At 36.0% G+C, this 26,185-nt stretch overlaps 1 protein-coding gene across 1 annotated transcript in view; it reads right to left on the reverse strand.

The window, feature by feature from the left end:
* LOC134842628 (uncharacterized) overlaps positions 1-21,698 on the reverse strand; it is a 30,013-nt gene extending 8,315 nt beyond the window's left edge. Inside the window, exons 1-8 of the mRNA XM_063859055.1 lie at positions 20,517-21,698; positions 16,033-16,132; positions 12,294-12,466; positions 7,210-7,284; positions 5,030-5,162; positions 4,359-4,603; positions 3,393-3,694; positions 2,161-2,286 (exon numbers count right to left, since the gene is read on the reverse strand). Of these exons, the coding sequence (XP_063715125.1) occupies positions 2,161-2,286; positions 3,393-3,694; positions 4,359-4,603; positions 5,030-5,162; positions 7,210-7,284; positions 12,294-12,466; positions 16,033-16,132; positions 20,517-20,726 (1,364 nt within the window). The 5' untranslated portion in view covers positions 20,727-21,698. The remainder of the gene's footprint in view (positions 1-2,160; positions 2,287-3,392; positions 3,695-4,358; positions 4,604-5,029; positions 5,163-7,209; positions 7,285-12,293; positions 12,467-16,032; positions 16,133-20,516) is intronic.
* Between the last annotated feature and the right edge of the window lie 4,487 nt (positions 21,699-26,185).

Here is a 26,185-nt window from a genome sequence, read left to right on the forward strand (position 1 = left end):
GGCCTTGACAAGTAGAATGCGCTTGCTCAGCTTCGCTCCGCTGCGCTTACATCCGGCACGAGAGGAATATTGCGTGTGAACCAGTGTCCCCCCTTAATCTACCGTTACAAATTGTCGCATGTTACGAATTGTCGCATAACGCTACAACGTTGTAAATCCCTAACATAAGGACAGAGCTAGACAAAAAACATCAAGTTGAGCAAGGCGATAGCAATCATATCATCAAGCACATTACTCGTCCAATGTCAGCCTCTCCTAAATCGAGAAAAAATCGAATGTTTCCTAAATCGAGAAAAAAGATGCAATTTAGAGCCATCTCTGACAAAGTGAAAAAAAAAGAATTTATGGGAGTCTTGAAAGATGACAAAGACGGATGATGCAAAACACCAAAACCAGTCGGAAAGAAAATTATCTTAGGAAGCGACCATCAAACCACTAGCAACAATGGAATTGAAACACATAAAGGGAATCCAACTAATTGCTCTAATATCCCAGTTAGTTTATTTACAAAACTGAAGGAAAAATATCTCCAGAATGAACAAGAAAAATAGGAATACATTAACATAAAAAAGACGCCAAATAATAGTTTGACAAAGCAAACTAGCAGCAGCCGGACGTGCAGCGACACTTTTGATTTCGACCAGGGCAAAATATATCAGCCAACATTTACAGACACGGCAGACTGCACGCAGAAGCACATAGCAGAAGAAAGAGAAAAAATTTGAATTCAACTTAAGGGGCGGAACTCAGAATTGACGGGAAAAGGCATCACGGACACAAAGGAATTCAGTCAAAATGGCAAAAACCCCTGTCATCAAGGTACGATGCACGTCTAAATATTGGTGGATTTTTATTTTAATACGATTCATTGCCGAACTAGTTCAACCTTGTAGAGTCTATTCGTTTTTTTTTGTTTTGCCAAAACATCAATCTGCGATGATGTGTAAAAATAACTTATTGTCTGTTGAGCCCAAACAACATAGTGAGACTTCCTTGAGATGGAGATTTTCATGAGGTTGCAGTGAGAAAACATTACAATGACGCCAGGGACATGCAAGAGCAACTGTAAAAAGCTTCTACATAAGGTCCATTAATCCCAATGACCTCAGGCAAACAAATCCGAAACACCAAGTATGCCCAATTCATTTCATCCATGAAGTTCAAACTACAAAACTTGATTTTTTCCACACATATTCTCTGCAAGATTCTGTAAAACACACCCAGCTTGATACTTCCTTCGGATCTACTTAACAATCTCCACCCCTTTCAAGAAAAGGGGGAGATTCTTAAGTAGATCCTTTCCTTCCCTTGAACGATTAGTCGGGAAGAATAAAAACCAACAATTTTAAATTGATAACTTTTCACTTAAACAGAACTATTCGAAAAAAGCAGTTTAGTAAGAAATTATCAAACTTGAATATGCTGTGATTTATTACTTTTGTAATTATTTGCAGATGGTTAGAACCCCATGGCAAGAACTACTTAGGCATTTTTGTTCCGTTGTGAATCGTGAAAACAAATGTTGTCTAGAATCTTTCACAATCTCACTGTATTTCGAAAATGTCTTCTAAGGTTTTGATGAAGAACAATGTTATTTCGATAGTTTGTGTTAGTGAGTTGTATCGGTAGCCGGATTTTTTAATCTAGGCCTTCTGTAAATTATTTCCTACATACAGTTGGAAAAATTTATCAATTTGCTCAAATATTCTTTTTTTAACTAACGCGATTAGAGAAAAGTGGGAAAGAGAGAACTTATTAGGTGATTTTTATTCCGCTGGGAATTATAAGAAATAAAATACATTAGTGAAAATTAAAGTCCTTCATGCTTTTGTTGTCATTTGAAATTTCGTAATTGGAGAGGATAATATTTTGCCTGCCGTTGAAATCGAGATAACGTTGAAAAAAAAACATAAGTCAAACAGCGAAAAAATGAAACAATTTAAAAAAAATCAACGCAAATTAAGTTATTGATTAATTACTTTTACTATAGCCATTAAATTAGTCACTAGGAAACCATTCCAAGCATTCTGTTAATTAATCGAAAATTTGGAACAAAAAATGCGTTCACTGATTCAAAAAGGGAGTTTTTTTGCCTCAATGCTAACTCTAAACTTGTTTTGTGTTCTCCAGTTTTATTGCAACTTTTTAAAATAATAATACCTGGCCAGACATTTCTCCACCCTCTCCCTGTCCCTGTCAACTTGGGCCTCCTGGAGGTACTTTGGGTCGACGTGAGCCAGTTCCAGGGAGGAGTTGGTCAGCACATTCATGTAGGAGATCTCGTTGCTACATTGACAACAGAAGAGACGTTTAATAATAATAACAAGTAATAAAAAATTGAATTTAAGAATGAAAAACTCTAAGGGCCGACGGCCCATTAAATAAAAAGTCCGAGTATGGGATTGGTAGAGTTGATGAGAAATGCCACAAAACACCCTGCTTTCAGTAGAGCACGAGGAGGAAGAAATGGGCAATGGAGGGAGGCGGGCATTTCTTTTGAATCTGGTTGCCAAATAATTCCAAAGGTCCCCCTTTGGTACTTTTTTACGACATTTATTCCTGGTCACGCAACCGTACTATTTTATAATTATACCTTTAGTATCAGTGAAGAGCGCGCGCTGAAAAAAAAACACTTTCCTCAAAAGTCTACTTTATCGTCTTTTTAGAGCAAAAGCAGGGTCTTTACAGTGTTCTGAGAGAGCTCAGAAAATCAGTTTTGGTGACCTAAAACAAAAATTTGGCATAAATTGTCCGTCTCAAAAAACTCCAGCGCACGTCCCTGCCTGTTTTGCTGACGAATTTTAAAAAACTATTCCGCTCTCTTTGTTTTCAGTTATTCACCATAAAACCTTCCCCTATCTCAAATTTAGTATTTATTGTTTATACTGTCGTTTGTTCGTATATAAGTACTGACACAAGGGCCGATCTAAGATTTTCTTGGGGGGGCGGATTTTCAAAAAAAAATTCGAAAATTTTGTCGATTTTTTTTTAGGTTGACCAAATTGATTTTCGAGCTCCACCAAAGCACTAAAAAGTCCCAGTTTTGTCCAATTTTTCTGCGCCGCATGCAAACTTTGAAAAAAGGCGTTTTTAGGCACTTTTTGGAGAACTTTGACCAAAAAATCGCGTTTTTTTCCGCGCGCGCTCCCCCCTCAAAATTAGTGTATATTGGCGCCGAAGAAATTTTTTAGGGTCCGTCGCCAAAAATGGATGTTTCAAAATAGTACAAAGGGGACTCTTTGGGTCGGCAGGGGGTCGAATCTTCGAGAAGAGCGTCCCCCCCCCAAATCTGCCCCTGTACTGATATACTGACTATATTGGTGTCATTTGATTGAGGAAACAGCGGGTTAAAAACCAGACAAGAAGAAAAAAATACATATAATTGCCTCAACCTGATAGGAATAAAAGGTGCTCCATCATTCAGCACCGTCCGACTGGAATAAGTGGACGAAATGTTAGACCTCGGAAGAGTCGACCCATTACTCCTGAATCTCTTCCGCCTAGTACTATCTCTATCCCCCCTCTCTGCAGATGAAGAGGGGGACTCTCTCTGGCTCGTGCCCCCCTCGTTGTTCTCGCTCTGGTGCATTTCGGCTACGAAGGTCAGCCTTCGAGAAAGGTTCTCCGGGGTGAGAAGGGAGGTTCGAGACTCTGCCGTGTCGGAGAGGATTAGTTGGTGAACTTGGCTGACCACCTAAAAATAGTTTTGGCTAGACGAATGCCACAGTTTAAAAAATACATTAATATTTAGTTTTGTAATAATAACTTGGTCTTTTATAAGTTGGAAAATTTATATTCCCGAGCTTTTCCAGCATCGTGAAAATTTCGCTGTCGCCAAGCCCCGAGCGGAGATGGGTAAATTATATGGCGTCTTCAAAGATCGCGCATCATGGTCTCGCGACTTAAAATTTTCACTCGCACCCGGGTTAAATTCACGATATACTTATTTTGAATCGCGATGATGGCGACATAAGTCGGAAAGCATATACCTATGCTCGGGAATAAGGTAATTTGCACCGCCAGTGATTTTTGGGAAACTTGGTGAGTTTGGCTGTTTACTGTCAATGTATTGTACCCCTTAAGTAATTAAGTATTGAAATTATTTGAACGGGCGGAGTGTGAAAGCTCCCTGAAACTACAGTTTTACTTGAAAGAACTCCGAATGCTTAGAAGTTTTCCTGTACCTATCACCTCAATTAAGCACCTCAAACTGAAGTAAAATACTTCCTTTTAATTTGATTTAGAAGGTAAATGCCCTCTAGGCCATGTTTTAAAATTAAACTGCCCATTCTAACTCAAAACAACAAGGGTTTTGACTCAAAACAGCCTCGCGGGGAAACAGAGTTCCTCTTATTTACCTCTTGAATAGCATACTGGTCGTGAACTGTGTTATCAGATGACAACTGACAAATGACGTGTGTAAGGATTGTTATCTGCTGGTCTGAGTGCAAAATTGACTTTTGGAAGTCCAGTGGTGGGTTAAAATGTGACTGACACGCTTCCAGGACTAGTTGTTCCACGAAGGAATCTCCGGCAGGTGTGGTCACGTGATCGGTGGACGGGAATTCATCCCTGTCTAATTTAGCACCAATGGAGTCCAGACCTGGTTATAATCTTAGTTATAACTGAGAGAAAGAGAATATTTTGTCAATTATGGAGTTTTCTATGGATAAACTGTTATATGTGTGCTACTTCATAAAAATTAGCCCAAAAATGTATTAAAAAATTATAATTTTTATACTAAAAAGCGTACTAAAACTAGGTTACATACTCGAACCTAAATTGCTTCTTAAGATCCAAACTTTGTATAACTTTCCAAGCTCTTTTTTAAAAAAAAAAATCGGCATTCTTTGGAAGATTTCACCCAATAATTGAGTTCTTTCAGTGCAGTTAGGTGTTCGAATCCCTAATTTGCACTGAATGATAGAGTTGAATTCTACAAGATTCCCCAAGCAAAATAACTGTAATCCGATTATGTAGAAGGAAATCTGAAAAGTGATGTTTTTGTTATGCTTCAAACGAAACTGACCGGACACTCGTGATTGTCTTGTTGATGACACTGATGCACCATCTGGATTGTCTGGAGCCATCAACTGGCTTAAAAATTGGCTTCCTTTTGTACTTCTAGTTCCTCTTTCTGCCAGTTTGGAGTGCTTGCTCCGCTAAAATATGCAAGGATTTCTCTTTCATAACACGCTGACAATATTTTTATGATTTTTTCTCGAAGTTTATAGTTTTTTTTACTTTTTCATTTTCGGTTTTTTGGTCATTCTTTAAAAGTAAGCAGTAAAAATCGTGAAAAAAAAATTGTTCCATTTTTCCTCTATCTTCGCAATTTTTAATTCAACTGGTTTGAGGTTGTCAATTGAGCTCTTATGATTCATAAAAGTAAGAAAAACTAGATTATACCTAATTATGCAAAGTTATGCAGACTTTTGGAGGGGTTAAACGATTTTTATAAATTTTTTGTCCAAAAATTATCCAAACACAATACTTTCATCAGCAGATTGATCAGGTTTAGCCAACTTCTGATCATGATGTTACGAATATTAAAAAAAACTTACAGCTTAACCTAAAAAATTCATGGCCAAAAAGATTGTTTAGAAATTAGGCCTTCCTTTTCAGAAAAAAATTTACTGCCAAAATGTAGCAAACAAATTTTCTTAATGGTGAAAAAAATTGTTGTCAAAAGGGCAAACCATATCATTGTTTATGGTAAAAATACAGATTTACGAAAAAGATTTTTAATACGTTAAAAATTATAAGAGCAAGCTAACTGAAACATCAAATGTGTGTTTGTTGTGATTCATAAAAATGGTTTCTGTTAACTACTGCCACTGGACATAGAAGTTGCAACTTTTTGATTTCAGCGAAAACATGAACAATTTTTTCTTCACGTTTTGATCATTTGCTCTGCAACTATTCAAGATACAGGGTTCAAACTTTAATAAAAGGTAGATGAAACTATTTGAAAGGGCTTAATCCGGGCCAAAAAATGAGAAACCTTGTTTTGAAGGCGTAAATTAGTCAGCATTTCATAACTGGTTTTAGAGGTATTCCTGCTGTGAAAACAACCTCACAAACAATATGAGAAATTTGAAATTTTTTGGCTCAAATTAGTTGTATGGAAAGCTGATGAGCTTTAATGCTACCTATTATGCTACCTAAAAATGACAATTAACAAAATTAACAGAGTTACTAGGTCCTTCGTCGAGAAACGGTCATATCTGTTTTACGTCACATACACCAAAAGTTCTTGGGAGTTTAAACCAGAAAATTGGACAAAACTTACATACAACTCAACTGCTAATGAGACTCCTGAGCTCAGACTGTAATTTTCTGAAATATTTGCTGAAATGGTTTTCTGTTAACCGAAATCGATCGTCAGCGCAAAATTATTCATAAAACATTAGCCGTTTTGTAACGCCGGACCTAGTAACTCTGTTAGTTCTGTAATTTTTTCCTTTTTAGGTAACATAATGAGTATCTCAAGCTCATCAGCTTTCCAAAAAACTAATTTGAGCCCAAAAAACTCAAATTCCTCATTTTGTTTGTGAGGTTGTTTTCACAGCAAGAACACCTCTAAAACTAGTTATGAAACGCTGGCTAATTTACGCCTTCAAAACAAGTTTTCGCAAATTTTGGCCCGGTTAAGCCCTGCCCTTTCAAATTGTTGCATCTTCTTTTTGTTAAAATTTAAACCCTGTATCTTAAATAGTTGCAGAGAAAATGATCAGAACGTGAAGAAAAAGTTAGTTAATTTTTCCGCTGAAATCATAAAGTTGAATGTCGAGTGACTGTATCAGACTTAAAGGACACCGCAAACGCCGTTTTTTTTACCAACAGTGCACCTGAAGAAAACAAAAGAGATGTTAATACTTTAAAGAGAGGTACAAAAACTCCCACGAGGAACTGACAGGGCGTTTCCAGAATCGGGTCTTTTCTGTTATACGGCCCAAATTTACCAAAACGCTGAATGCGCTAATATCTTTTGCACGTAAGCTTCAAGTTTAGGAAAACGCGCCAGATTTTCAAATTAGTAGAAAAGGGAGAAATACTTTATAAGTTTACTTTCATAGTTAGAGCCAAACGATTGGTCATTTTTTTCGGCAACCGATCATAACGACGTAAATGTCCCTAAAACTGCTCATTTTGACCAATTACGATTTCCAAGGTCGCAATTTGGCATTACTTATAAAAATGACTTACTTTTGATTGTAGACTGAGCATTGAGATTGTCTTTTTGAGGCTATTATCGCCACCTATTCTCAGCAAACGAGGGCTCTGAAACAAGAAAGCAGAAAACTAAACCAAGGACGCTGTCTGCGCTGTCTACGCTTTTCCTTCCCGCATCAGGGATTTGACCCCCTTTGGCCCTTCGGTACTTTTTAGGGCAACCAAATTTGACTGATCGACACTAAAGTTTTTGAATGCCAATATATGCTATTTTTGAAGGAGAGGAGGCACCGAAAAACGCATTTTTTTAAAAAAAATTTCCAAAAAATGCCTAAAAACACGTTTTTTTCAAAAATTCTCATGCGGACGAAAATTCGTTAAAATAGGGTCTTTATAGTTGATTTGGGAGACCTCAATAAATCAATTTGGTCATTACGAGGCCAAACTGTGCACTGGATAGGCGCACAATTTTGGGTCTGTATGTTCCTAGATTCCAGGGACAAGTCTTTAAATAAGTTCCAAAATTTAAGTAGATTCGCGAAATTTGCAAAATGTAAGTGGGTTCTTACAATTTGCGAAAACCGCTCACAATTTGCGGAGTCCACTTACAATTTGCGGATTTCACTTACATTTGCGGATTTCGCGACAGCTTACCCGCATCTAAGAAAAGAGAAAAAAATGATTACAATGGATTTTTGTGGTGTAAGAACTGTCAATACAATCGATTCCCATGCTAGGCTTGACAACAAAATTGGATAAAAAACGGATTTAAATCCATTTTTATGGCAAAATCATAATGCATTATGAATAATTTGAAATCCATCATAATGGATTATAAAACAAGAACAAAATCATATTAAAATGGATTTTTTTTCCACTTTATTTTCGTTTCGCGCCGTGCAAAATTTTGCGAGAATTTCTGCATTTACCAAATGAGTAGTGCAAAATCTTTGCAAAGTGAGTGTACGTCCTATTCCTTTTCAAAACCTAAACTCAAATTGCAAAAAGATTTTGTTGACCTCTCCCCTAACATTTGGCCCTTTGCTCCCTTGCAACCCCCATTCCAACGTTTGCCTCTTTGCCCCGCCCCCACACTTGAACCCCCGCCCCACCTGGCCTTCTGGGGAACCCACCCCCACTCTGAATTACCCAGCCCCAACTGAATCATCCGACCCCCGCACCTGAACCAACAACCTACCCCCCCCTCCTTCTCCATCCACTTGAACCCCTCCACTCTCTGATCCGGTTCAGGTATGGTGAGTGTGTGGGGGGTTGGTTCGGTTGGGAATCATTTGGTGAAGGGGAGTTGGTTCAGGTGGGGGCAGGGTTGGGATTGGTTCAGGTGGTGGGATGGCGTGTGGGAACAGATGCGGCCAATTGTTGATAGGAACAAAATTCAGCTATTGAGTAACATAAAAAAAAGTTATCAAGTTTTCTAAATAATCAAAAATAAGCAACTTTAGTTTAAAACGTAGAAAAGACCTTATGTGCGTTGGAATTCGCATCTCAACAAAGTGAGAAAAATCGGTTATAATTGAATTTTTGTGTCAGTGTTCACAAAAGTGAAAAAAATTGATTATAATGGATTAAGAATGGGTTTTGTTTCCATGAAAAATAGTAATACTCCAATGCGGGCAAGCATATTAAACACATATATTTTTTATTTGTTCATGGATTCCACAAACTGGTTCCGGATTCCCCACATTTTGTTGCGGATTCCGCATGATTACTTGTTTTTGGAGCAATTTTGAGCAATACAGTGGTTTAGCTATTTGTCCGTGGAATCCAAAACAGCAGAGAGGATCAAAGAAAAATAGCAATGTTGCGGATTCCGCGACAAATCTGATTTGGGCCTGTTGCGGAATCCGTTTATAATGCACAGTTTGGCCTCGTAATGTTTTTGTAGCTGTCTTACGTGGTTTTAACGGATAAAAGCGCAATGTTATGATGTAAGGTATGAAAAATAAATCTGTTCACAATTGTTAGTTTTACGAATAAGCCATAAGACTCATTGCGGTGCGTCCTGCAATTGCGTCGTTATGATAAAAGTAGTTTATGAATTTGAAATTGAAGGAGTGGAAATTGGAAGTGGAAAAAAGCCGGTGAGAGATTTCAAAACCTGCAAAAAGGATAACTGGGCGATTAGTTCGAATAGAAAACGGATGAAAAAAGAACATTTGACCGGTTTCAGCAAAATTTGATGTTTTTTTTTCACTTTACAGCAAAGCCAAAAGAACACAAGTCTATTTGATAGAAAGCAGCCATTAAAATACTGATGCTGAAGTAACAATGGTCTTGCCTCTCAATCGGAAGGCCCTTGGTTCAAGGCCCACCATAATTATAATAAAAATAACAAATTTGTTTCAAGACATGCATTAATCCAACAATATAGAGAACTTATCATTGATAGAGTACCAACTTGAGCAAGCGCAGAAGGTAATTCAACCTGTTGAAGCGCCGCTGAGAACTTTCTATTAAGTACTGTTGCGATTTTTGCCTGTTGCGCAATCCGCTTACAATTCACAAAATGCACAGTTTGGCCGCCTCGTAATGGTCGACTAAAAAATGTTTTTAAATCAAACCCCCCTTTCAAAAAAACCCTAGATCTGATATGAACTACGATAGGTCACTAAAGATCTAAAATTTTGAGTTCCTCGAAGTTCGGAAACATTGCAACAAAACCTAAATTGGATATTCGTGGCAATTCAGCCATTTCCATAAAACTGATGAGAAAATAATTAAATAGATGCTGCCTCTCAAACCGATGGATTTTGACGATTGTCAGATCTCATTTTGGTTATCTCCGCCAAAATTTTTGCGGTATGGTTAACTTTCAACAAAGCAGAACGAACTTAAAACACAATTTTTTTTAGTAGTCCGTAAAACCGAATATTGGAAAATTAATAGAGTCGGAAAGATATCAAGAAAACGTTTGCATTGATTTTAATCAGGGGCGGATCTAGGATTTTCTCGAGGGGAGGGCGGATTTTCAAAAAGAAATCGAAAATTTTGTTTTGACGACCTTTTTTTTTTAGGTCGACCAAATTGATTTTTTGAGCTCTCCCAAATGTTTTGCCCCTATTTTGGCGAAATTTTCTGGCGAAATTTTTAATATTGTTTTTACAATGTTGTTCACGTATAACCCAGATCGGAATGTGACTAGCTTTTGACCATTTTTTTATCAGAACACCAGATTTTGTGAACAGATTTTTAGTTCGATAAACTTGTGTCGAGATAGGGCGAACTTTTCGTCAAGATAATTTCTTCAGTGGAACTGCGGTTTCTTTTGATTCGTAAAATGAAAAGACTATTGAATCATGAATAAATACAGAAAAACAACAAAAAAATGTTTTTTTTTTACATCAAAAGCTTGTTTGTAAGGATATATGTAAGGCCATTTATCCACTAGGGAAAAATCAACATACGATCTCTTCAACTCTTTGAGCAGTTTGAGAGTTGTTTTCCTGTTTAACTATTACATACATCCGATTTTTTTGGTAGTTTTTCTGGGATGATAACTTGTTTCGGCATTTGCGATCAGCGAACTCGAATTATGGTGGGCCGCAAACCATTGTTACTTAAGCATCAGTTTTTTAATGGCTGTGGTTATCTCATAGACATTTTGTTCTTTTGACTTTGCTGGAAGGCTTAACCAAAGTGAAAAAATAAACATGAAATTTTTGCCGAAAATTATCTTCTTTTCTTCCGAGCTCTTCTTTCCATCAGTTTTCTATCCGAACAATTTGCCTATTTATCCTTTTTCGCAGTTTTTGACATCTCTCACCGGCTTTTTTCCACTCCCAATTTCCACTCCTTCAAATTCAATTTGATAAACTACTTTTGTCATAAGGCCGCAATGTCATAACGCCGCAATGTCATAACGCCGCAATGTCATAGCATCTCAATGTCATAACTTCACAATGTCATAACGCCGCAATGTAATAGCATCTCAATGTCATAACGCCGCAATGTCATAACGCCGCAAGGTCATAGCATCTCAATGTCATAACGCCGCAATGTCATAACGCCGCAATGTCATAACACCTCAATGTCATAACGCCGCAATGTCATAACGCCGCAATGTCAAAACGCCGCAATGTCACAACGCCGCAATGTCATAACGCCGCAATGTCATAACGCCGCAATGTCATAGCATCTCAATGTCATAACGCCGCAATGTCATAACGCTGCAATGTCATAACGCCGCAATGTCATAGCATCTCAATGTCATAACGCCGCAATGTCATAACGCTGCAATGTCATAACGCCGCAATGTCATAACGCCGCAATGTCATAACGCCGCAATGTCATAGCATCTCAATGTCATAACGCCGCAATGTCAAAACGCCGCAATGTCATAGCATCTCAATGTCATAACGCCGCAATTTCATAAGGCCGCAATGTCATAACGGCGCAATGTCATAACGCCGCAATGTCATAACGCCGCAATGTCATAACGCCGCAATGTCATAACGCCGCAATGTCATAACGCCGCAATGTCATAGCATCTCAATGTCATAACGCCGCAATGCCATAAAGCCGCAATGTCATAACGCCGCAATGTCATAGCATCTCAATGTCATAATGCCGCAATGTCATAACGCCCCAATGTCATAACGCCGCAATGTCATAACGCCGCAATGTCATAGCATCTCAATGTCATAACGCCGCAATGTCATAACGCCGCAATGTCATAGCATCTCAATGTCATAACGCTGCAAAGTCATAACGCTGCAATGTCATAACGCCGCAATGTCATAACGCCGCAATGTCATAACGCCGCAATGTCATAACGCCGCAATGTCATAACGCCGCTTGTCATAACGCCGCAATGTCATAGCCTCTCAATGTCATAACGCCGCAATGTCATAACGCCGCAATGTCATAACGCCGCAAGGTCATAGCATCTCAATGTCATAACGCCGCACTGTCATAACGCCACAATGTCATAACGCCGCAATTAGTCTTATGGCTTATTCGTAAAACTAACAATTGTCAACAGATTTATTTTTTGTATATTACATCGTAACAACACGTATTTATCCTTTAAAACCACGTAGGACAGCTAAGAAAATAAAAAAAATGAAATGTGGGGGAAGTGGAAAAAGTCTCCTGACCTGTTGATTGGAGAGACATGAAGTGGATCCGACAGCGGGGGGAGCTGGGGGGTACTTGGCCGCAAATGTCTGTCTTCTAAGGGACAATGTCTGTTGATGCACACGTGAAGGTCTGAGAGATGGAGAGTTCTTTGGAGTAGACGTGTCTTGAGGACCAGCAAAGAGTGATATTTCTAAAAAAATATATATTTCAATTTGGAGAAAAATTGTTTTCCTATGCCTCCAGCTTGATTTGACAAATAAACTTATCATTCTTCTGCCAAGCATCGAAAACATTCTGACTAATTATTTTTACGCCAGCAGAAAATGAGAAATCAATTTTGGATAAAAAATTGGTTTGAAAAATTTGCAAAAAAAACGTGAAGAAAACGTTTTCACCAAAAGCAAAATATAGCCAACGGACAGTTGGAAAAGAGTCAATGAACGCAATAAAACAGAAAAAAAACCTGCCTGACTTGTTTTTTTTTAAATCTCAACTTTCGAATGCGAATTTTAAAAAACAATAGATACCCTTAGAGCTTTTTAAGTTTTTAGAACAATTTATGATTGGCACTCTTTCGATAAAATAACCCAATTTGAGAACACTGGATCAATAATTAAAATTTGTATTTTGCTGGAAAATCTAAAAATTTAAATCCAGTTTCAAAACTGGAAATTGATCACATTTCTTGTACCCTTTCAACTTTCCCTGTTCAATAGCGGAGTCTGCCCTCTTTTTAACAAAGAAAATGTACCGGTTTTAAAGAAAATCGAAAGCCAAACAAAAAATTAAAATTAAGCCTGAACAAATGTTAAGACTTTTCCTGAAAAAAAAACATCGATCGAGACCATATAAGAGTGTAAACTACGTTCAACTGGTCTTAAAAAACGCCAAATTGAGGTTGATAGCTTGTCGGTTTAGAAAATTCCTTGTCAATTTGAAGATATTTTAAGAAACATAGAATTTTTAAAGCGATTTTCTTCATATTTGGTTTTTTTTCGGTTTGTGATACCCGATACTCTGATCTCTTAAAGTAGTTCTTTTGTGCAAAAGAGTGTAAAGAGGACAAATGAAAAAATTATTCGGAGAAAACGAAAAAAACTTGAAAATTAAAACGCGTTTTTCTCAAGTTGAGTTCGTTTAGACAAAAAAAGTCAAGACAAATCTTGCTGAGAATTCTCGTAAATATAATTTGGTGCAGTTTTTTTGCAAAATTTGGGCCCTTAATTTTAGCTCAAAAATTATAGATTTTTGTTTTCTAGTCAATCAAACTTACGCGTTTAGTTGCTGATAAGAATAAATCACAGCGGGCCTCAAATGTAGCCCAACAATTTTTACAAGGAAAATAATCTTCTCAACTTGGTGTTATATTTGTTTTCGTTTGATAGCCAGCGGACCATTTGTTTTCGTATGATCACAGCGGGACTCAAATGTAGCTCAACAATTTTTACAAGGAATATAATCTGCTCAACTTGCTGTTAAATTTGTTTTCGTTTGATAGCCAGTATATTTTTTGGTATTATACTTTTTTTTAAAAAACTAGGGGTACACGAGAATCTCGCTGCGAAATAACTTTATCAGCAGTCAGTGAAATATTTTTACGTAGTTTTTGATTGACTAAAAAAGCCAAGAAAATCGTTTTTGGAGTATAAAGCTCGAGCCCAATTTTCGCAAAAGAAAACGCACCCTACTAAAATTTTCGACAAAATTGTATTTGCCAATTTTTTCTAACATCAATCCAATTTGAGACAAATACGTTATAATTGTCAAGTTTTTTTCGTTTTTGCCGGATAATTTAATTCAGCATTGTAATTCAATTAACTTGAATTGAAGAACTGAATTTTCATTTTCAGTTTTTCTCTTTGCAAGTGAGTCTAACATGTCAACTCTGTAAAGAACCAACTGCACCGCACACACTAATTCCTGTGTAATTGGAATGCTTATCTTGCATACGTTTGAAAAAAATGCAATTTTTGCAAAAACTTTTCCAAAACTAAGCCAAATCTTGCAAGCAAAATGCAAGAGAATTATTTTTCTTCCAAGATTTTTTGAATTCGGAGAACACTGGACTGGGTAGAAAACATTGCATCTGATCAGGAAGTTGGATAGCAGTTCATCTCTGTTTTTTTTGTAAGCTTCAATGAGAAATTTCTTTTTGAGAAATTTTGTTTCAGGAAGCGATGTTAGCAATGTTGCTTGAATATATTGGTGTTTTCTGCAATACGCCTTAAAATTATCACATTGCTAGTTGAAATTCTGTTTTTAACGACAATTTGGATTTCCAATTAGGTCGTAGTTTTTTCAAACCATCGCCTTATTTTCAGCATTATAATCGAAGCCATCATTTTTGAGAATTAGAATTGAGTGTTCACAATAACTAAAACTAGAGTTTGATGACAAATAACAGTGAGGTGAAAAAGGGCATAAGAAAAGAATTTTGAGTTTAGAGGAGAAAGATTTACAAGAAATTCCGAGCAGTAAAAATTTTTAAAAATGAAAAAGAAGCTGAAAAATAGAGAAAATCGTCAATGGAAACCAAACACTAACTTTCAACAATAGTAGACAATCTTAGCATCAAAAAAAAACCATGACACAGGATGGTCTCAACCTGACCGAACAAAAAGCAAAATCTGACAAGTCAACTCCAAAGACAAAAAATTAAATGATTTTGGGAAGATGTGAAATCTTAGTTAAAACACACAAAATTATCATCTCATAGACAAAAAGAGTTTCAAATTTTCTCGGTTTCGTTTTTTTCCCGTTCTCTAATTTCGTATATTTTATTTTTTGGTACCTCCGCAGCCTTTTGTTTCTCTCTCTGCTTATGTGCTGCTCGTTTTCTCTATTTCAACTGTCATTTCAAAGCAACATCCTCTCAAATTGCTTTGGTTACGGGGGCGGATCTAGGATTTGCTCGAGAGGGGGCGGGGCGGATTTTCTAAAATGTTTCAAAAATTTTGTCGACCTTTTTTTAGGTCAACCAAAATGATTTTCCGAGCTCTCCCAAAGCCCTACAAAGACCCTGTTGCGGCCAATTTTGTTAAAAGAAAACAGACCAAAAAAGGCGTTTTTAGGCACTTTTTGGAAAGTTTTGACCTAAAAACCGCGCTATTTTGGCGCGCGCTCGCCCTCAAAATTAGTATAAATTGGCACCAAAGGCGCCTTTAGAAAACTTTAGGGTCCGTTCCCAAAAATGGATATCTTAAAATAGTACAAAGGTGAGACCCTTTGGGTCGGCGGGGGGTCAAATCCCTGAGGGAAGGAATGTCCGCCCACTGCCCCCCCCCCCCCCCCCCTAAATCCGCCCGTTTGGTTATCTTCCTTAAAGTTGAACTGTCCGACTTTGCTTTTCGTTCGTTCATGTTAAGACCACCGTATGTCATGGTCATGGTTTTCTTTGATGTTAGGATTATCCAGCATTGTTGAAAATGTTCGATTTACATTGACAGTTCTATGTTCTCTCTTGGATATCAGTTCCTGGTCTTTTTTCCGTTTTCTTTGATGTATGTACTCGGGGGGGGGGGGGGGGGGGGTTGTATTAAGCTCTCCTCGAGGTTGGCTCTTATCCATGTTTTTTGCCTGATTTATTTTTTTGTTTATTGACCGATTTTTTAGTTTTCTTAACCATCTTTCAACTGTGCAGTTTTTAGTTCTTTCGAACAATCGATAACATTCAAAATAGGAAAATTTCAGAAAATGAAAGAGCGGGGGACAGGAAAATAGCCAGGAAATCAGAGAGAGCTTTTCATTTACACTTACCTGAATTTGTCGTCTCTGATTCTTGGCTCTGGGGCAAATGTTTGTCCAAATCAAGGTCGCATTTTTGTGCTAATCGGTTCACCAATTCATAGTATGAGAGCTGAAAACAAAGTTCTAAAATTTGCAAATTTTAATGTGACAAGTTTGATGACAAAAAGCCGTCACTTTGCAAAATGATTGATGAAAATTTTTGTTACAAAATTACATGAAGTTTGAAAGAGACATATAACAAGAGTCAACGACTTAATCTCGAAGCTATCAGTCAATAAATATGTTCGTTCAATCAATAAATCATACAATATGCATTGAAAATTCTTGAAGCGGTAAAGAAATGACGGGTACTTTCTGTTATAAAAAATGGGTGCTTACCAATACCAGAGCGAATTTAGAATGGGTGGGGTGGACGCTCTTATTTGAACTCAGATATTGACCCTCTCACCAACCAAAGGGTGCCCTTTGGTATTTTTTTATGACATCCATTTTAAGCCGATCAACCCTAAAATTTTTCTGAAGATGCCTTTTGCGTCAATATTTACTACATTTGATGGGGCGGAGCCCGCGCCAAAAAACACAGTTTTTCGGTCAAAATTTTCCAAAAAACCAAAAAAAAGCTCAAAAACGGCATTTTTGACATGTTTTTTTCTTCAAAATTTTGCCTGCTGCGCATTATTTTTAGTGAAAAAAAGGTCATGATATTGTTCTGGGAAAGTTCGAAAATCAATTTGGTCGACCTAACAAAAAAAATCGACAAGAAAAAAAGGTCGACCTATGAAAAAAAAGGTCTACCATTTTTTTTCTCAAATCCTAGAGGGACAATCCGCCCCTGATCTTTAGAGACGCGGTCGTTTTAGCTTTTCCTTTCTTTCAACCATTGAAAGTTAAGGATTAAAATGAAAATTAAAAGACAACAGAAATGTGGAGCTTGGGCTGTATAACAGAAAAAATCCAAATTGATGCAACCTCCAAAATTGTTGCAACCCGAAGTGATTTCAATGCTCTTTATTCGGTGTAGTATTACATGAAAACACATCCGGTTTGTATTCTTTTCATGTAGCTTATCCACAAAACTCGTGGGTTATTTTTGGAAGCCAATCCGTTTAATTTTTCCAATTTTGCTTTGATGAAAAGTACGCCTGAAAAGTAATCGATTTCTTGATTAAGATGTGATAAAAAGTCAGACATATACTCCCATCAGCCAAATGTAACTATTATTAGTGCTTAGCTAATTTTAGGCGAATCAAGTTGCAGAGCTAAACTCAGTTCGACAAGCCGTTTTAACGGGGACCAGCCTATTAGCATGTGTGTCGATTAGCATGCCCATGTAAAAAAATGTTCAGTAGTTTGAAGATTAAATATTTCACATTTTGTTTGCTCGAAATTGCAAGTATGGAACTGCGCTTATGTTCAGTAGTTTGAAGATTAAATATTTTACATTTTGTTTGCTCGAAATTGCAAGTTTTGAACTGCGCTTATTTAGCCGAAATTTGTTTTAACCGAAAGTGAAGTTCTAAATACCCTAACAAATCAAATGGTTTGCAAAAATATCTGAAATATTAAGCTTGTTTGTTTTAAAGAGTTTTAAATTTTTAATCTAGACAATTTTGACGGGCAGTTTTTTATCATTTGACAACTATTGATGACCTGAGCTCGAATTCAGAAAGATATTTCATCTGCGATTTTCTTATGAAAAATAGGGTATGAAGATACTCGTTTTGCTCAAATCACTAGGTTTAAAAAATGTCAAAAAACTGTTTGTATAAATTTTCTTTATATTTTTGAAACTGAAACCAACGATTTTTTATTCAATCAATTTTCATTCAATCGGTTTTTTATTGCGCGTTTTTATCCCAAATTATCTACTTGTGCACATTTTTTTACTTGGATGATTTGAAATCTTTTTTTTTGAACTGTGACTCAAAAATTATCAGAAACTAATAACAGAATAAGTGAAAGCTCTAACAAACTTTTGCTAGAAGCAACACGTTGATTTAAACTGCACCAAGATGAGTTTAATTGTTTTTTAGAAACAAAGCAACATATGAAAATGGCAACATGAAAAATAACGCAGGCATGGTTCGAAAAACGTAGACGGAAAGTTAAAGCGCGGGGTTGTTTTTTTCTTCAAACTTTTTAAGACTTTTTGAGAGATCAATTTAAAATTAAAAGAAGACTGCTCGTATAACAGGGAGGAGCCCTGAATGTTCCGACTGCACTTTAAAAGGCCAATTTGAAAGTTTTTTTCTGCTGCAAAAATGACAAAATATTCGAAAAAAAAAGAAAAACACATTTTCGTTTAAATTATCCCCCAACACAAAAATGAAAAGTATAAAAGAATGTATTTAGCGTCCTGTTGTTCCAAAAAAGGATGAATAATTATGCATGGGATGGTTATTTTTCTTTCAGATCAATTTTAGATAAGTTGACTGCGTATGGGCATCGATCCATAAATTTTGTGATTGCCAAGCGAGTAAGCTTGCACTTGACTAAAGTGTGGCTTTGCTGCTGGTTAGAAATTTTGATAGTTTATTTCAATACGCAAATTTTTTGTGCGTGGCAAGTTATCCGCATTCATAATTAGTGAGGAAAACTAATTGGTCTTATTAGTAATTGGTCTTTGATATTATCAGCCTAAGTTTGTAATTTGCCAAGATTTCATTTCCATAAACGTTTCGCGACCAACAATGAGCAGTCGGAAACTTCAGGGTTTATTCAGCGGAGCATTCAATTTAGAACGCATTAACCCGCCGCTCACGCGTGTTATAAGAACGCAGTATATTGCATATTAATTATCCCAAATTGACCAAATTAGCAATTTTTAAACCTCCATGACTTTCCGAAAAACGATCACAGGTGAAAAAATCAGCTGATTTAGTCCCCCTTTGTACTATTGTGAATAACCATTTTTTGCCCGCTTTTGTTTGAAAAAATTGCCTGCGGTGCAGAAAATTTGGTCAAAATGGGGTCTTTATAGCGGTTTGGGAGAGCTCAGAAAATCAATTTGTTCGACCTAAGAAAAAGTTCGAAATTTTTGATTTTTTTTGAAATCCGCTTTTTTTTAAAATTCGTAGATCCGACCTTTTTAGTTTCAGCTCAGGAAAACAATATCCTCCAGATGTTATAAAAAATATTTTAAAAAAGGTTATAAAATTATATTTTCTCGAGGAGGCGGATTTTCAAAAAAATTTCAAAACATTTGTCGATCTTTATTTTACTCAACCAAATTGATTCTCTGAGCTCTCCCAAATCAGAAAAAAGCCCCAGTTTGACCAAATTTTCTGCACCGCAGGCGATTTTTTTTTTAAAAAATGCAGGCCAAAAAAGGCGTTTTGGGCAATCTAGTTTTTTCGGCGCGCGCTCCCCCCTCAAGTTTAGTTTATATTGGCGTCAAAACTCCTTTTTTGTTGTGCATAGCATGTTTATGCATTCCTTGATCAATGCCTGACAATTTCAAAAATCTTATTTTTAAAGTAATCATCGTTGAAAAGAATGCCAAAGTTTAAAAGTTTGATAGTTTCGTTATATGCTTTCTGTAAGACAATACGTTATATGTTTCCAATGCAATTTTAATGCAAGATGGTCAAACTTTTGGCTACTCTATTTTGAATAATCAAGGTTTTGTCACTTGTGTTTGGTTACAACCAAAAAATGTTGAGAAATTAAAATGTAAAAAAGCAATATTTTGGTTTATGGAAAAATGGTAGTCATTCAACTTCCATATACGAAAAGTCACTAAACACAGAGGCGGATCTAGGATTTTCTCGAGGGGGGCGGATTCTCAAAAAATTTCTGGAAGTTTTGATGACGACCTCTTTTTTAGGTCGACCAAATTGGTTTTACGAACTCTCCTAAAGCACTAAAAAGACACTGTTTTGCCCAAATTTTCTACGCCGCAGGAAATATTTTGAAAAAACAGGTCAAACAAAGCCGTTTTTGGACAATTTGCGGAAAATTGTGACAAAAAATTCGCGTTGTTCTTGGCGCGCGTTCCCCTCAAAGTTAGTATATATTGGCGCCAAAGGCGCCTTTAGAAAAATTTTAATGTCGGTCGGCCAAAAATAGATTTCTTATAAAGTACCAAAAGGTGGACCTTTTGGTCGAAAAGGGGTCGAATCCCTAAGGGGAAGGCGTTCCATATTTGAAAATTGTATGACTAGCACCTTTGGTCAACCCGGGTTTTGGCCCGAAGTCGGTTTTAGAAAAATTTAAGGTCAGTCAGCTAAAAATGGATAATTCAAAATAAAACAAAGGGCGACCCTTTCGGTCAGTAGGCGGTCGAATTCCTGAGGTGTGGGGGACGCAAGCGTCCGCTTCCCGCGGCCCCTTCCTAAATCCGCTGTTGGCTTCACCCCCATTCTAGGGTTTCAATTCACAAGAGAGTGCAGTTATCCAGGAGAAAATAAATTTCTGTTTCGATACATTGTTCAAAAAAGTGGTAAAATCTGTCCACATCTTGAAAATGCAGTAAGAGTCTAAGTGGCGAGTACCTTGGTGTTGTACTCGGAGCCGACTAATCTCCTGGCGAGAATTGCGGGCGGAACGGTCGATTGAATGACGTCACAAAACGAGATGAGTTCGGTAAAGGACAACTTCTGATCACTGTCTTTGTCACACAGCGAGAACACATCCTCCAAACTATTAGAGAGAACATCCATTCGCGTTTGTGAATAAATTGGAAATTTAATTTTCGAGAACATTCTAGAAGATAGCGAAAACTCTGGTAAAACTAATCTTAAGTGATTGCAAAAACAAAGAAAAGATAAAATTGAACTGAGCTGAAACCAAGATTCAAGTTAGTTAGTGTAGATAGATAGTGTTTCTTCAGGAGCGCTTTTGGTCTTCTGGAACAAGTTTCGAGTATAGGTAGTTATAATACTACAGCTATAGTTGTAAAATTTGGCTTGTCCGCTTGATTGCAAAGTTCTTTTTGACAGAGGGTTCCAAAAGGTAAGGATTTGAATGGTAATAAAGCAAAAGAATTTCGAACACTTTTCCATTAAATTGCGCAGAAAGAACTTGCAGAAGATTGTTGTCTAACATTAGAAAACGAATGTTCAGAAAAATTAACATTAAGTTTGGGAAATAAAATTTAGTTTGAAAGCTTCGGTTGATATTTAAAACGGCGAAATTGAAAGCGGAATTGATTCTGAGTATTGTCCCGTTGGAGCCAAAATGACCTTTTAGACTTTGATCACATGATTAAATTTGAAAGACCATTCGCGGGGTTCTTTTCCCAGTTACTATTGTGTAAGTATAGAGGAGAAGATATACGCTTTCAAAGTTATCTCGCTAAATTGCGAATTTGACCATTTTGAATGTGTAGTTGTGTCGTTTTATAAGAGTTGTTTGAATTTTAAGAAGAATTTGCCTCAAAACTTCCATTGAAGCAACTGTTTGCTGGTCTAATAAATGAAACTATATTTGTCATGAAATATGAATGAAACTATAAAAATCTCTATTGCGAATTTAACTCTTATGGAAAAACGTTGTTTCCATTTAAAAGCGAAAACAGTTATTTCTTCTTGTTTCAGATTTTTGTCTATATGTGCGACGCGTGCTTTATAAAAAAAATAAAAAGAGTGAAAATAAAAAGAAGGATATGAAAACTCAATGCGTTTTAGTTCCCTGTAAAATTCAGCACTATTTTTCCATGGAAAAAAAAGAGGTGGTCGCTCTTTGTGGAATATACCATTGAAAAGCAGCTTAGATATTACCAATGTGTACATTTTGAACGCTAGATCGCCTTATACGCTCAACCTTTTTCCTTACAAGGTCGCGCTCCCACACTTAAGTGCATCCTATGTGTTGTTTTTCAGCCCGGGAATATATCAGAGAGGTCTATTAGCAGAACAAGTCAAAGAGCAGAAAATACAATATATAATCAAAGATCAATGTTCACTTTTGTTTCACCCTTTTTTTCTTTTCCCGCTGAATTTATAATTTTTTGCATATTTGGTTTCAGTAATTCAGAAATAAGTTGTCAGTGCAGAAATAGGTTTATTTTAGAAATTATTCTCTGCTGTGTTCTGCTGTCGATGTGTTCAAAAACTAGTAATTTGTTTTTTATCCCTCTTCTATCAGCGAAATACCATTTCCTGTGACATTTTCAGTTTTAATTTATCCCCGCTAAGTTGCGTTCCACTGACGGGGAATTTTCATTTTTAATTTGTCAAAAGTACATGCATTCGACGGGGGGGGGGGTCATCTCATTCAGTATAGATCATTTATTGTACTCTCACAACATGCACACTTCAGTATTTTAGCTTAAAACTTCTCTAGAATCCCCCAAGTTTTTATTTCCTTTGCATTTTCCTGCCTGTTGTGTGTTATCAATACTTAAAATCAAAGCTCAAACGGAGCAAAAAAAGTTTATACGTCATGGCCCACCGAAAAAGTATGCGTAATCAGGTGTGCAGGTAGTCAATGATACGCAAAACACAATCGGAGAACAAAGAAAGGGCACACTCGGAATTAATTAGAAAAAGTCACACTAGTTGAAATTTGGTTACGTAGCAGTACTTAGACAACAGCGTATTCAAACTCGTCACTAAACAGACAAATACTCTTTTAACCAATCAGAATCGAGACAAGGAAAACATTAACCATTATTAATTATTTATCTTACAAAAATCATAATAAACTCTTTTCACATCAGGGATTATTCAATAGACATTTGTCAATTTACATAATTCTGACATGCTAGGACATCAAGTCTTATAGGTCTAGACAAGTGATGCTTAGCTGTACAACTTTTAGGAAGTTCTAAGAAGTTTCTACTGTGAACTACTAGCAGTTGTCCAAACCCTTCAACCCCCTTCTTTTTGAAAAAAAAGATCTATCATTTCTTTATTATTTGTGATGTATAAACTCTTTAACTCTTTTATGTTTAAATATATCAATCTCAGAATCCAAAATTAAGTTGTTTAGGAATTCAAGTTGAAATCCTTTCGTAAAAGTTTAACTGAAGTTTTGAATACCTTGTAATTGTGCAACTGTTTCACTGAGCATATCTTGTAGGTTTCTTAAAACTTTTTAATTGATCGATATCTCCGTTTTCTTAAAATTTTTTTTAGAATTCAGTTTTGTTTCATTTCAAGTTTTTATAGTGATGTTGTATTAGCTGTGCTACAGTATAACCTCATATTGCAGAAAATTGATTGAAATTTTTGATCTTTACTCGGCTTAGATTAACAGATTTTTTGCTTTCATCCGATAATTCTCGCAAAGTATTAGAAAGATTCTAGCGTTTTGCTTAACATCTTTTTCAAGCTTGTTTTGGTAAAATTGTTTTCGTTTCTTGTCTATCAATTTTGTAATGCATTTCTATTTTTTGCAAATTTCACTTTACTTTATCACTTCCTGAGCTAATGTGATTTTTAGAATTTTGCTAGCCAACTTTTTGATTTCTTTATCTATCCATGTTTTTGCTTTCTTTTGTGTCTTGTCTTAGTTTGGACGAAATGGTTTATGTTTGTTGTAATTATCTAATGAATGAATTGAAAAGACTCATTGCTCTCTTAGTTTGTAATATCTTCGTCGCGTGCTTTTGTATTTATTGTAGAAATTCAAGAGTTATTTTTCCGCAAATTGTCAATTTTTTATTGTGATCCAAGTTTTAAATATTTCTCCTTGGGAAATTTCATCAGGGGAATCCCTTTTGGTTTCTTTTCATGTAATTACCGTTGAATGATCTGTAATCAATATATCCGACACCATAGCAACTGTAGAAAAATTTTGAGCACAACACTTTTTTTGCAGTTTTTGGAAAAAATCGTTTGGCGAGTGGATTCTAAATTGTTTTGACATTTTAAACTAAAATCATTTAGACAATCCTCGTATGCATTTTCAATTTGAGGTTTTAAATGATCAAGATTGATGTCTCCACGAAAAACATGTTTATCATCGGGTCCTACATCCATCCAATACAAGTAATTGTCTAAAATTTTCGTTGAATCAATCATTAAACTTAAATAAACTTAAATATTTAAACAACCTACCGTAGAAAATAAACTGTTTTGTTTATTCAAGAAAATTTCAATAGTCAAGAGTTGATACAAGAGCTAGAGTAAAAAACTGTTTCATTTGTTTGCTTTTCAGCTCAATTCTGATTGGTTAATAAAGTATTTGTCTGCTTGCCTGCGAGAATGAATATGTGGTTGTCTTAATACAGATCGTACTCCTTAAACTTTAAACTAGTATTAGTAGTTCTATACTTGAAATCAAATAGACAATTTTTGAACCTCAGTGTAAACTAACTGACTATAGATTTTTATTATAGATAATAGAGCTGCCTATTCATGCTGGAACTGGAAGAGGTGGTTGATCTGGGCTGACCAAGTTTTGCTGCTTGCACGTTAAAATCATGTCAATCAGAATTGTGTTTTTTATTCTTTTTGTGTTTTATATTTTATTGTGTTTTTATTGTGTTTAGCACTATTCGAATAAAAATTTGGGATCTACTTAACAATTTCCCCTCTTGGTATCTACTTAAGAATCGCCAACCCTATTAAAAAAAGAAGTTAATTAGCACTGAGCTTGCTATTGAGAATTGGAATTTTGCTGCATTCTGATTGGTCGAAAATGTGTTATTTTAATCTTCTTAACATTTGCCCCCCTTTCTTAAAAAGGGGGGGGGGGGGCAAATGTTAAGTAGATTCAAAATTTGTTTAAAATACTTTTTTCTTTCTGTATCAGCTATTCTTTTTATCATTCTCCTCTCACGCTGTCTTCAAGATGCTTGATAAGTTTTTAACAGTTTTTAACAATTTTTTAACAGTTTTAATACAATTTAACATAATGATCATATTTTCAGGTGCAGATGGAGCGAGTGATTAGTTTTATAGCAGTAAAGGAATAAACCTAAGCCAATTGATTATGTGGCAATTTTCGTGGTTGATTATGTTAGTCTGAAATCAGTTGATCTTCCAACGGACCTTTTTCAGACTATCCTACAGGGTGACCTGAAGAGATTGAAAACGGTAATTCTGCAGTTCCATAAACTCAGTCTAAGAAAAAAAAAATTAAACACAAGAATTTGACAATTTTTTTTTGCAAAAATGGTGTAATCGAATTTTAAAAGCTATTTTTTTGGCATAAAAAAATTCGGTGTATCACCATAAAAAAAATTTTTGACAAAAAAGGCTAATCATGAAACTTGCATAAAAAGAAATTGTATGACTAGCATTTTTTTGTAGGCGAACTCAATAAATTTACAGTAGTTATATATAACAACAAGACTGCTCGTATCAGGGCGAAGTCCTGAATGTTCCGACTGCCTTGTAAGGTTTATGGAGCCGTAAAAACATTAATTTACCGTTTCTCTCGATAACGTTTTTTAAAAACGCTCAAAAAACTTTTTTCCCTTATTTTGCTTTTTTGTATGCCTTGTGCAAAATATGATTAAATAAAATTTCAAATTTAAAAAGGTAGGCCCTTTTGAAAATTTTTGGCATCTTTTAGAAGTTCGCTACTTTCATTATTTTGTTTGTGCAAAACAAGACATCTAGGTGATATGTTACAATAGGTGGTAGTTTTGAGTGTAGTGCATGTATTGACGTTGAGAACTATAATGCATAATATAGTCATTTCATTTTCAATCACTTATACTATTATAAAGATAGTTTTTGTAAATACATTCCTATGCCAGATGAAATGCTATTCAAAATTTCAAAATTTACACATCTTTGCCAAAAAATTTAGCTTTTGAAAGAAATTATAAAAAATGTGCGGAGTATAACAAAAGCGATCCAGCTATTCAAATTTAACCTACCACCTTTTTTAATATATCACCGACATCTATACTCAGGTCGCTTCCTATGCAATGTACATGCAAGAACATTGAACCATGCAATACGCATGGCACTCTTTCGGTTTATGGAAAAAGCTACTCCTACAGTTTTCATAAAGGGAAAATAACTTTCTACACCTTTCTCGCTTTTCTGCATTTATTGAATTGCTTGAAAAGTTTATGGTTCGCATTTTTCAAACTGGAAACTGGTTGATTAGCATGTTTTGCCATCAAGGGCATGTAGCCAATTTGACCTGCAATGTTTGACTCGGGGGCTGAGATGAAGGAAAAGGCAACTCCCCTTCTCAGGCTAGTCAATCAACTGATTTCTCAAATTTTTACAGCAACCATTGTCATTGACATTGAAAT

This window comes from Symsagittifera roscoffensis, chromosome 3 (genome assembly GCF_963678635.1).
Source record: "Symsagittifera roscoffensis chromosome 3, txSymRosc1.1, whole genome shotgun sequence".
Lineage (NCBI taxonomy): Eukaryota > Metazoa > Xenacoelomorpha > Acoela > Convolutidae > Symsagittifera > Symsagittifera roscoffensis.